This window comes from Ochotona curzoniae, unplaced genomic scaffold (assembly GCF_017591425.1).
Source record: "Ochotona curzoniae isolate NIBS_2020 unplaced genomic scaffold, NIBS_Ocur_1.0 scaffold_3890, whole genome shotgun sequence".
NCBI lineage: Eukaryota > Metazoa > Chordata > Mammalia > Lagomorpha > Ochotonidae > Ochotona > Ochotona curzoniae.
The window spans coordinates 13,891,726-13,903,969 of record NW_024467115.1 but is presented as its reverse complement, the minus strand read 5'-3'; the positions used below and the strand labels follow the sequence as shown (position 1 = coordinate 13,903,969).

Here is a 12,244-nt window from a genome sequence, read left to right as displayed (position 1 = left end):
AAGAAGGGAGAGGGATAAAATCCTATACTTACACAAACATATTGTAGAAAAACAATAAATTTTTAAAAAATTTCCCTGTGGGGACCACACATTGTGTCAAGGAGCATCAAGCCACTTGGGATTCCCATATACCATGTCAAAGTGCTGTGTGAAGCCTGCTGCTTTGCTTCCAATCCAGCTTCCTGCTAATATATGCTGGGAGGCAGCAGATGATGGCTTACATGTTTAGTACCCTGCCACCCATGTGGGAAACCCAGATGGTATTGGCGTTCCTTGGCTCCTGGCCCGGGCCTGGTCCATCCCCAGGTGTTGTGGGCATCTGGAGAATGAACCAGTAGATAGGTGGTTCTCTCCTCTCTCTCTCTCTCTCTCTCTCTCTCTTTCTATCTCTATCTCTCCATGTCAAATAAATGAAAATAAATACAAAGAAATTAAAAAGATAGAATTTCATGAGGATGTGAATTTAGACCCGACTTTAGAAGGAATCAAATAAAAGCATTAACATCAAGAAAAGGAACAGGATCCAAAATAATACAGAAATTTTTACATTCTGCTGATCTTTTTTCTTTTTTTGTCTTTTGATTAGCACACGGGAGTAGGGACACATCCTTCATGGCAAATAACAATCTTAACTTCTACAAAGTCAGGTCAGCTGTGGTGTAATATTCTTGATATTTTCTAAAACTTATCTTTAATAACTTTTTAAGAAAAACATTTTATTTGTTTTTATTGGAGAGACAGATATACAGAGAGGTGAGACAGAGAGAAAGATCTTCCATTTGCTGGATCGCTCCCTTAGCTGCAATGACCAGAGCTAAGCTGATCCAAAGCCAGGAGCCAGAACTGCCTCTACAAATACCATGCGGGTGCATGGTCCCAAGGCTTTGGGCCATCCTTTACTGCTTTTTTAGGACTGAAGTATGGAGCCGGATGGTAAGTGGTGAAGCTGGGACATAAATCAGTGCCTTTATGGTTAAGACAAGGGTTCAGCCAATAGGCTATCGTGCTGGGCCCAAATAATCTTTTGAATTCCTATTTTATAGAACACAGTACACTGAAGCTCAGGGGACTTTAGCACCCCACTCTTTTCTCCTAGTTACAGGATGTTATGCAATGTGTCCTGCATCCATGCAAGTGGATTTGGTCTGTCTTTGCAAATTGTGTCTATGTGTAACAACCAACCTCCTCAGAGAAATGGGAAGATTCCATGTTACCAAACTAACAACATGCCCTCCTGGCCTTGGATCCAGTAATGTCAATTACACATGTGCCAGATCATCTATAGGTGATCTAACAATTGTCTAATTGGCATGGCCTTTGTAAATTTCAGAGCCAATTAGTGATAATATATCCTCGTTCAGTCTGTTAAATGATCCTCTTTAAAATTTTTCAGGGATTACAGGACCAGCACGGTGGTCTAGCAGCTAAAGTCCTCACCTCAAATGCACCAAGATCACATATGGTTGCCGGTTCTAATCCCGGAAGCTCCGCTTTCCATCCAGCTCCCTGCTTGTGGCCTGGGACAGTCCAAAGCCTTGGGACCCTGCACCCGCATGGGAGACCTGAAGAGCTCCTGGCTTTGAATCGGCGCAGCTCCGGTGATTGCGGTCACTTGGGGAGTGAATCATCAGACAGAAGATCTTTCTCTCTGTGTCTCCTCCTCTCTATATCTGTGACTTTACAGTAAAAATAAAATCTTTAAAACAAAAAACTTTTTTCCAGTGATTCAGTACTGGCTCATGATTCTAAGTTCCTTCTTGATGGGCATCATCAGTTGAGTCTCAGAGGTTTTACTCTGTCAAAAGTTACCTTCTAGTTTAATTGCCATTTCTTCCTCCTTCAATTGCCCGTTAGCTTCTGCTATTATTCAGTGCCTGTCCAGGACATGAACAAGATAACGAAACACATTTTAATTCCCCAACAGTATATAAGGGTTCCCTTTTCCCTGCATCTTCACTAGAATCTGTGGGCTTTATGTATACAGGTGCCTGTATGTTGATCATCCCTGCATCCTTGGGATAAATCCAACTTTGTTATGAGGAATGACCTTTCTCCATGCTGTGGTGCTTGAGAAAGGGGAAGAATCAAGTGGGCAACGATATCCTAGGAAGAATGCCTAGGAAGAATGTTGCTATTATTATTAATTATTATTATAAAGTTAAGCATTATGATCGCAATAGCTTTTTTACCTCTTGAGAAGGTGGTTTGGTGTATGTACCACTGTTTAGATTTGTGGCTTTCATTTTTCTTTTTACAGTTTTCCTTTGTCTCAGAAGGAGAGACATAGATATTCCATCTGTTGGTTTAATACCCAAGTGGCTGCAACGGAGCTGATACGAAGCCAGGAGCCAGGCACTTCTTCCAGGTCTGCACGTAGATGCAGGGTCCCAAGGCTTTGGGCCATCCTCTACTGCCTTCCCAGGCCACAAACAGGGAGCTGGATAAGAAGTGGAGCAGTTGGGAAATGAACTGGCACCCATATGGGATTCCAGTGCATTCAAGACAAGGATTTAGCCACTAGACCACTGCACCAGGTCCCTTTATTGCAATTTAAAATCTAGTTATTTCATATTAGTCCAACAGAGCTGTGATATTTCTTCATACCCTTAGATGCCTATTATAGAATTGACTAAATTTTGTTGAAAAAAAAGGATTCTCATCTCTGAACTTCATTCTTCCTGGACTTCAAATTTTTTCCCTCTTATCTCTGACATTTAGAAAAAATGTAAAGCATTTATCCCAGATTTGCTAGAATAGTTCTATTTGAGTCATTCTGTCATTACTGGAAACAGATATCCACATGTGGATTTTATTTTCTTTAATATTTATTTATTTGAGAAAGAGGAAGGGAGAGAGAGAGAAAGAGAATCTGCAACCCACTAGTTTATTCCCAAAAAATACATTTACAACAGCTAAAGATGATGCAGGCTGAAGCCAGGACCCTGGGACTCAGTCAAGTTTCCTAAGTGGGTGATAAGGGTCCAAATACCTGGACTATCTTCCTCTGCTTTCCTAATCGCATTAGCAGGATTGGTGGCTCAGGAGCAAATCGCTTGGACTCAGAGAGGCACTCTGATACGGGATGCTGAGGCACCTGTTGTGTCACAATACCAATCCCACACATGTGTGAACTTTAAATAAACAAAATAATTATGGCTGTTGTGTATAATACAACCTGTCACTGAGTGCATTTACATTTTAGGTAAACTAATTGCAGCAAATATATATCTATAATCTGTCTCTGTATCACAGTTTCTAAGATTAATTCTCAACAAGTGACAAGGCAGATGGGGTAAATTTATTTTCAGTTAAATGCAAATAATGATTAATTTCACATTTTTAATTTCTGCATCTATCCTCTCAATTTGTGTTAACTAATGATTATAAAATGATGACTCTAAAATGTGGCAACATAGAATTATGTTGTCTTTATCTTGATTCTCAAGAGAGTGCTACTTTTTTATATAATTATTTTTATTTTTGATGATTTTTACATAGTTGATTAGGGTGATAAAAGTCAAGGGCTACAGGAAGGTGGGTGAGATCACCATTTCCACATTCTCTCTCTTTTTTTTCCTTCCTGTGTCTAGGGGAACAAGGAAGATAAGGGGAGAAGCCACATCCAGCCTCCCAAACATCTCAAGGTCCCCAATGTGGGGAATACTCCAAGGGTCCTAATCAAGAGGATTTGGTAGTTCAACAGTTCTGAATTGCTTGCAATCCCACCACTCTAAATGTGGTGAAATCTCTCCAGAAACCCCTGATTAAGATAGTACACCTTAAAGTCTCTGTCAAGATATTCACTGCCAACATTTGACTGGGGTAGTTAATCAATTTGTTCTGTCATCTGTCCTCTGTTGTGGTACCAGGTGTTTGCAGACTGCCATGTCCTCCATGCGTACCTGGATATGCTGTCCACGGCTGCACCTAAGCCACTGAGGAGGCTCAGCTTTGACACATGCACTCCACACTCAGACCATGAAACCTGTAATTCTTCCCATGGTTAAGGTTCTGAGTCCAGTGGTTCAGTTGGTGGGCAATTGCCAAAGAAACCTCATCTGAAGTCATCCCACACCTGATTCTTGCGTGTATGCTTGACAATACAGGGACTGGTGCAGTCCATTGCCTCAGTCAGCTTATGCACATGCTGGTGGTTGCAACTGCTGAGTTGTTTCCAGCTGTGTCTTCTACACAATGTGCTGTAGCCCAGTCCAGCCTTTCCACTATACTCTCAGCCTTCACATACACCAGTGGGAGCTGTAGCCCTAGTCGGAGTGACTTGCAATAACCCCCACCCAGTCCCACCCCGTGCCCTGATTCCCATGCTTGCCAATATGTACAGCTGACAGTTTCAGTTTGTCCCACATCCCATTCAGTTGTCATATGTGTCAATGGGCATTGAAGCCTAGTTCAACCCAATAAGCCCCACTTTCCAGTCCACACATGTGCCAGCAGGTGCCACTCTCTGTCTAGCCATGACTGCCCCAGGCAGTGCCCTCTGTTTCTCTAATTGGCCCACTCCCACTCCTAGATCTTACACTCTCCAGGTGGCTCTGCAGTTTAGCTTGATGGAGTTTATCCCCATGATGCTGCAGCAAAACCCAACCAACCCACACTCACTCTAGCTTATGCAAACACCAATAGGAACAGTCAACACCCTGACTTTTCCCTGACTCAGCTCAGATGAGGCCAAAAGATGCTGTAGAGCTTTCAGACCTGGTCTGCCTCATCCTGACGCTCATGCTCATAGGTGGGAGTGGTGGTCCATCAGGGGAGTCCAATGCAACCCCCTCCTCCTGGGTTCTCATGTGTGCTGGTTGGACTCTGCAGCCCAGTCTGTCATAGCCTGCTTCACCTCAGCATTTGCCAGTGGGTGTTGTAGCCTGGCCAGGAACGGCCCACCCTCAATTCCAGCTCACACTAATGAGGGCTGCAGCCTAGCCCAGCCCAGCCAGCTCCTAGTCCTGGCCATCATGTGAAATGGCATGTGTTATGATTGAACTTGGCATGACCACACTCCATTCTGGTGCTTGAATTTGCCAGCAGGTGATGGCCCAGCCTGATTCACCCCTGATATGCACCAAATGTACACCAGAGGGTACCATACCCTGGCTTGGTCTGGGCTGCTCCTTACCGTAGTTCTTACACTCACCTGCAGGGACTGTGCCCCAACAAAAGAATTCCCCAGGCTCCACTATCAGAACCTCTCCCAATACAATATCTTGCACCCATTGTTGGGTTCATAGGCCAGCCCTACTTAGCCACCTCCTGTCCTAGTAGGAACAGTGGTCTTTCGTGATTTGCCTTCAGCTCATTCTGGTTTTCACTAATAGGTGTTACAGCCCAGCCAAGCCCGGTCCACACCCAGACATAGTTTACACATGGCTCAGCGGGGCAGAGGCCTAGCCTAATCCATTCTACACCTCCCCTGGTTTTCATGAGCACTAGCAGGTGCTGGAGTCTAGCCCAGTCTGGTGCAACCAAGACCCAGTCTACATTTGTGCCAAGAGACACTTGCAGCCAAGTCCAGATCACATCACTCTGGCCTTGGCACTCACTAGTGGGAATCACAACCCAGCCAGGACATCCCCTTAGCTCCCCAACCAGGCCTGTTCCCAGCCATAGATCTTGCACATGCCAGTGGTTGCTGTAACCCAGCTTGGCATAGTCCCTCACCTGTCTTGGCCTTTGTCTTTGGGTATTGCATCCTGGCCTGACTTGGCCTGCTCCCAATCCCAGCACTTTCTAGTGGGATGCTGGAACCTGGCCCTGCTCAGTCTGCTGCCATCCCTGGCTCATGAAAACTGGTAAGTGTGACAGCCTAGCCTTGCATGGCCTGCACTCCAACCTGGTTTCTGCTCTTGCCAATGAGCTAAAGTTCGCTTGGCCCTGCCCAGTCCTCCCCCTTCCAAAACCGACCCACACATTAACCAATAGTTGAAGCTGTCTTGCCCAGCTTTCTAGATCCCCATGCCTAGACCATGCACTCCCCAGTGGGAGCAATGGCCCACTAGGGGAGTTTCCCAAGTTCCTCCACTCAGCGCACACCCAGACCCAGATTTCACATGTTCCAGTGGGTGCTAGGTTCTTGCCTGCCACAGCCTGTCCCTGCATCTTAGCCTTATTTGAGCCAGTGAATGTTGCAGCCCAGCCTGCCCAACAGCCTGTTTTCTGATGTACATGCAGGTGCTGCAGCCTGGACCTACCCAGGCTATTCTCAGTCCCCGTTCCCATGAGTGATGGCAGGTTCCATGGTCACACCTAGCTCAGCCCATCACCACCCCACCTCTTGAGCTATTCAGCAGGACTTGTATTTCTACAGGATTTGGCCCACATATCCCCAAGAACTTGTGCTGGTTAGTGTCATGTCCCTGCCTAATGTGAGCCATCCCTTGTTCTGACATTCAGTCAGGTACCGGGATCTTTCCCCCTGCTAGACAGGTTCCCAGCCCTAGCTTTCATGTAGACTAGTGTGTGGTGGTTAGCAATGTTCTAGGCTAACAAGCCATACTCAGTTCTCCTGTGTAGGTTTGTGTATCAGTCTGACCAATACAGATCTTCCCATGTCTCTCTTTCTTCCAAACCACCAGGTCTCAGTTCCCTCGCTTACCTTTAAGTAGTCCTGTTGTTGGGAGTACCTCAGGATTCATTCTTCACCTACACGTATGTTGTCCTATCCATAGATGTCTCAAGGTTTATTCCACACCCCCACAACCCCAGAGCAAAGCTCAGCACTATTGGAACTCTGGACACCTGCAAGCCCAGGATTCACTCACCGCTTAGCAGTGGTGGCTGTGGCTAGGACCCCAAGTGTTAAGTCTAACCTGGCTCAGGTACCCCCAGCAGCCACCACACTACTAACAGCTCCATCCACCCCTCCCCACAGCATCTTAGTGCCTGCACCAAACACCTACCCAGATTCATGTTTATAAAAATAATAATATCACAGAGTTCACAGAACAAAATATCAAATTGTGCTTTTAACACTTTTAAATCTTCAGGGAAAATGAAGCAAATCATCTTTTGATGTGAAAAGTTGCAGAAATGAGTTCACACTATTTCTGTGTGATTAAGTCCATGCAGAAACAATAATTATTAGCATCAATTGAAAATTGCTTTACAGAATTTCCCTTTGATAATGATGATTGTGCCAGGCAGGCACTTTGTGTCCAATTTTTCCACTTAACAAAATTTAGGGACAACTCAGTAGTGATTACTAGGTCCTAAAACTTAGTTTCTGGACTCATCATATTATGAGTGAAGATTGTGAGATTTTTTTTTAATAATTAAGTTGAAAACACTTGCTGTCTCTAAAATTCATGGGAGTTAAAACATTTAAGGAATATGGAGGAAAACCAACAGAATAGCAGCAAATAAACAGGTTTTTGGGGAAGCATCAGTACACATGGAATGCATCTGTGGGGAAACAAAGTTGATATTCCAACATCCTAGCTTCCAATAATTCAGTCTTCAAAGAGAGAGTTATGGTGCTTTCTATTCCAAGATAACCTGTGGAAAAGCATGTGAGTGCACCAAAAGCAGCCAGCAATCTGTAAGTGATGCTAAGAAACCAACCCTGTCGACAGCCTGAACTCAACCCTTCTCTCCCTCCACTCTGTTGAGACACTGATGTTTTACGATATAGGCTCCCCAGTGTGTAGTAGTTCATTATAGCCACCCTAGCAACTTAAGCCAATACCATAAATAATGAATTTATCTTCATTAGGTAATATATGAGTTGTTCAAAAAGAGAAGATTTAAGATTGAATATTCAGAAATCAGATTCACATAAAAATCTGAAAGAAAGAAACCAGGGCACTGAACAAGCAGGTAAACAAAGTGTGGAAATAAGGATCAGTGAAAAGCACAAAATGATTTTTTTAGTACAGTAAATTTTATCACAATGTTTCAATCTCCATGATATCTTTGTTTTGGCTAACTTGAAAAAAACGTATAAATATTCTCTAATCTAAAAAGGTTTTATTCATTAATTTCATCATAACATCACAATTTTGAAATTACTAATTTTTCAAAATGGTGTTTATATTTATTCCGAAGATAAACTAATGTTTGAAGAACCATCTTTAAAAACTTCCCCACTTAAAATAAGCTTTAAGGCTTTCCTAAACCAAGGATAAAATAAAGCATAAATTAAAGGATTCATGGCTGAGTTATAATAAGCACACCAACCAAAGATCTCATAAACATAAGCAGGGGTTATAAAACCCATAAAGGCATCCACTAATGTATCAATTATGTACGGAAACCAGGACATCATGAACGCTATCACTGTGACTCCCAGGGTTTTAGCTGCTTTTCTCTCTCTTTTGGCCACTCTGACTTTGTAGCTTTCTGAAGATGATTCTGCTTTGCTACTGGTGCATTCGATTTTCATTGCTTGTTGCTTAGCCACAAGGAAAATCTTACTATAAAGAGTGATCATAACCAGGTTGGGAATGAAAAACAAGAAGAAATTAATCAAAACCCAGTCTTGGTTCACTGCAATTTGACAGCCACCTACACAGTTGAGAGCAGTTACTAAGCTTTCCAAGCCGTCATCATTGACTCCTGTGGAGAACACAGCCCAGCTGTACACCATGGGCAGAATCCAGCAGATGCTGATGCAAATTCCTGACACAAGCACTGTGAACTTGGTGGGATACACTAGAGGGTCCGTGACAGCAATGTATCTGTCAATAGAGATGAAACACAGATGGAAGACAGATGTGTAACAAAATGCCACATCACAGCAACTGTGAAAGGTACAAAATTTGCTTCCGAAGTACCAGCAGCTCTCCACGGACCTGACCATGCTGAATGGCATCACAGTCACCCCCACCAGAAAGTCGGCACAGGCCAGAGAGGCGATGAGGAAGTTGGTGGGGGAGTGCAACTGCTTGAAATGCAGAACAGACGTCATCACCAGGAGGTTCCCGAACACAGCCAGCAGGGACCCGAAGCCGAACACCGTGTAGAGAAGCACCCGAGGACCAAGAGAATAGGAAGTTTTCACACAGGATCCGTTCACCTGCTCATAGCACAGCTGCTCCACAGGTTGTGAAAAATTTCTACTCATTTTTCTGCTTTGTGGTATGCTTGCTGTGCCTGTCTTCTTTGATAGATTATAATTATATGGAATGCTGAAAAATTAAAAAATATATATATACTTCATGTCTTAGCCAGTGACCTTAACTATTGTCTCATTATTTTTCTTTTCCTACACTGGTCACAAAAGAACTGGTTTTGAAAAGTGGAAAAAATGCTGCCCCTTTCTTTGTTTACATAATTAGTACTGTTACTGCGTGTAACTCGGAGTTCCCCACATAGAAGTATTTCAATTTTACATCAGCCCAGAATAGTACCAACCAAATAGAAAATTTTAACGCCAATACCTACCCTTTGTATCCATCAAGTTCTTCCCTTAGAAGAATTATCTCATGCAATATGATTACATATTTAAAAAGTTCACCCTTTAATAGCCTCCTTCTCCTAGGGATTTTAGGAAACCAGCCAAGCAACGTCACCCACTCTACCTTCCTAACAAGGAGTCCCTACAGTGCAAGGTGTGAATCACAGAAGGAAACTTGCATCTAATCATTATAATTCCCGAGTTCTCCACACATCATGACTCTCTATGCTCTGCTACTTTGTAAAATCACATGATTTTTATCATCAGGATGTTTCTTTAAGTTTGAGTGTTTCGAGGTAGCTTACCCCAATGTTTCACACTAATGTTGCCTATTCTGTGTTGGACAAGGACTTTTGTTTAAAAAATATACACAGGAAAATTGTTACAAAAATGTATTTGTGTCACAGGAGTTCATATCATTACACAATCGTTTCCAGCTGCACGTATTCCATTGCAAAAGACAGGATTTCTTTTTTATGAGTAGTGCTTATATATAATCCTTATATATAAAAATTTAAATATCCTGCTTTTTTCTTGTAGATTTTGAAATTTCTCAAATTTCTTTAATGGCTGTGATTTTTCTTTTTGTTGTTGAAATATCTTTTGGAAAGCTTATCTGGTGGTGATGAACGTTTTTCTTGCCTCAGAAAACATTCTTTCTTCTCCGTATAGGATAGAGGGCATAGCGAAAGAAGATATTTTTATTGAAAGTGTTTTTTTTCACGCAAGATATATACTTAGATTCCCCCAACAATTGTAAGGTTTCTGCTTAGAAGTTTGCTGTTCATCTAAGGAAAGCTCCTCTAAATGTGACTTGACATATTTTTGTGGATCTTCAGTTGTTTGCATTGAACATTTGAGAGATAATTTATTAAGTGACTTTTTTCAGAATATGTGTATATAAATGTAAGTTATTCAAACTGGGGAAATTTTTAGCCATTTTTTTTTTGTGTAGATGCCCATGCATACCTCAACTTCTCTAATCCCTTATCAGATTTTCACTAATTAAAAAGTGTTGGAAAGGTCCCTAACAATCTGTCTCCAGTTTCCCTACATTTTTTTACTTTAATCATTCACTTATTTTATAGGAGATAAATAGAGCACATTACATTTGTTTCAGGTATTATTTCTTCTGCTGAACAGTTGTGGGGACTCTTTATTTTTCATTTGACTGTTAAGTGTTTTGATTCTCAGATTCCTTCCAAGATTGAGCAGATTGCAGTGAACACCACTACAACCACCTGGCCGTAGAGTACATATGTGGGCCCAGACTGCATCTGGAAACTGCTAAATTCATCATGGGTAAATACTAATCATCCCTGTAACCAATCCAGTGACCAGGGATGGAAACTGGTAGCACCAGATGTAGAGGGCTGCCTCAGCTGCTTTATAGCTAAGCAAGTGTTACACTGCTGGGAGAAAAGCAACCAGTACGTGGCAGGTCCTTTGGGCCTGGCTAATATCAAATCTGTGATAACTATACCAGTGTTGCCTATTTTATTTTTCACAAAAATATTAAACTTATTAAAAATATATTTTAAAATTTTATTTTTATTTTATTTTTAGTATTGTTTCCATAGTTGAGAGGAGTGCGTGCCCATATGAGTCTCCAATTAAGATGGGGAGAGTTAAAGTTTGAAAGAAGGCAGGTGGAACAAATGTTTTAATTTTTCTTTCTCCTCTGTCAGCAGGGAGGAAAGGGGAGAGGGCAGCTAGTTCTTGTCAAACCACATCAGTACCCTGGGATGAGGGAACAGTCATTTGATGATGCCTTAGAGACCATGAGTAAGGTAGAATGTTCTGAGTGTGTCATTGAGTGGTTTTGATAGTTCTGAGATGTCATCAGAAAATATTTCCAAGGTTCATTGGCTGATCAAGTCTATCTTAGCACATCCAGAAACTCAGGAACATGTTGCAAAGTTTGGCCTAGAGAGGTGCAGCCTATTCTTTCCATCCTCTGAAGAGGTGCTCCATGTCTCCTACTGGCCTAAATAAGATGGCTGTCATGTCTGCTGTGTGCATCTGGGCATGCTGTCCACTGCACAAGCATCAGCCACTGAAGAGGTCCAGTCTCGACAAATTCACTCTAAGGTGAGATTACACACATTGTAATATTTCCTGTGGCTGGGGTTTGAATACAACCATCTAGTTGAGGAGACCCTCCAAGAAACCTCATCTGGTGTAACCTTAGCTTTGACCCTTGTGTGCGTCAGTCAGTGCAGGGTCAGGTTCAGTCGACCATTCAAGTAACACACTCAGAAAACTCTTCCCCTCATTGTAGTCTCTATGGTGTCATCAGATGACTGACTCCACCCCCAGATGCTGATTTAATTTGACTGCAAGAAGTTGCCCCCTCCCCTACCTCTTTGTGGACATAGGGCGAAAATCAAACCATTCCCACCCACATTCCTCCATACCTTCACCCTCTCATCCTAATTAGAGGCCCACATGGGCATTCATCACTCTCAACCATGTAAACAATATTAAAAACTAAAATGAAAAGTTAAAACAATTACATATAATAAAACATACAAATCTGTGTACAGGACAATGGCTCTATGGCCAAATCCTTGCCTTGAAAAGTGCTGGGATCTCATATGGTTACTGGTTCATATCCCAGATGCTCCACTTCCCTTCCAGTTCCTTTCATATGCCTGAGAAAGCAGTAGAGGTTGACCCCAAGCCTTGGGACCCTACACCCGTGTGGGAGACCCAAAAGAAACTCTGGCTCCTAGCTTCAGATCAGCTCAAATCATTTGGGGAGTGAACCTGAAGATGGAAGCTCAATCTCTTTCTCTCTCTCTCTCTTTCTCTTTCTCTCTCTCTCTCTCTGTT

General features: G+C 42.6%; 1 protein-coding gene across 1 annotated transcript; it reads right to left on the bottom strand.

Annotated features, from left to right (window-relative positions):
• Nucleotides 1–8,047: 8,047 nt before the first annotated feature.
• On the bottom strand, nt 8,048–9,076 carry LOC121146138 (trace amine-associated receptor 8-like). The gene has a single exon (XM_040965449.1). The coding sequence runs from the start codon at nt 9,074–9,076 to the stop codon at nt 8,048–8,050; it is 1,029 nt and encodes a 342-aa protein (XP_040821383.1).
• Nucleotides 9,077–12,244: the final 3,168 nt, after the last annotated feature.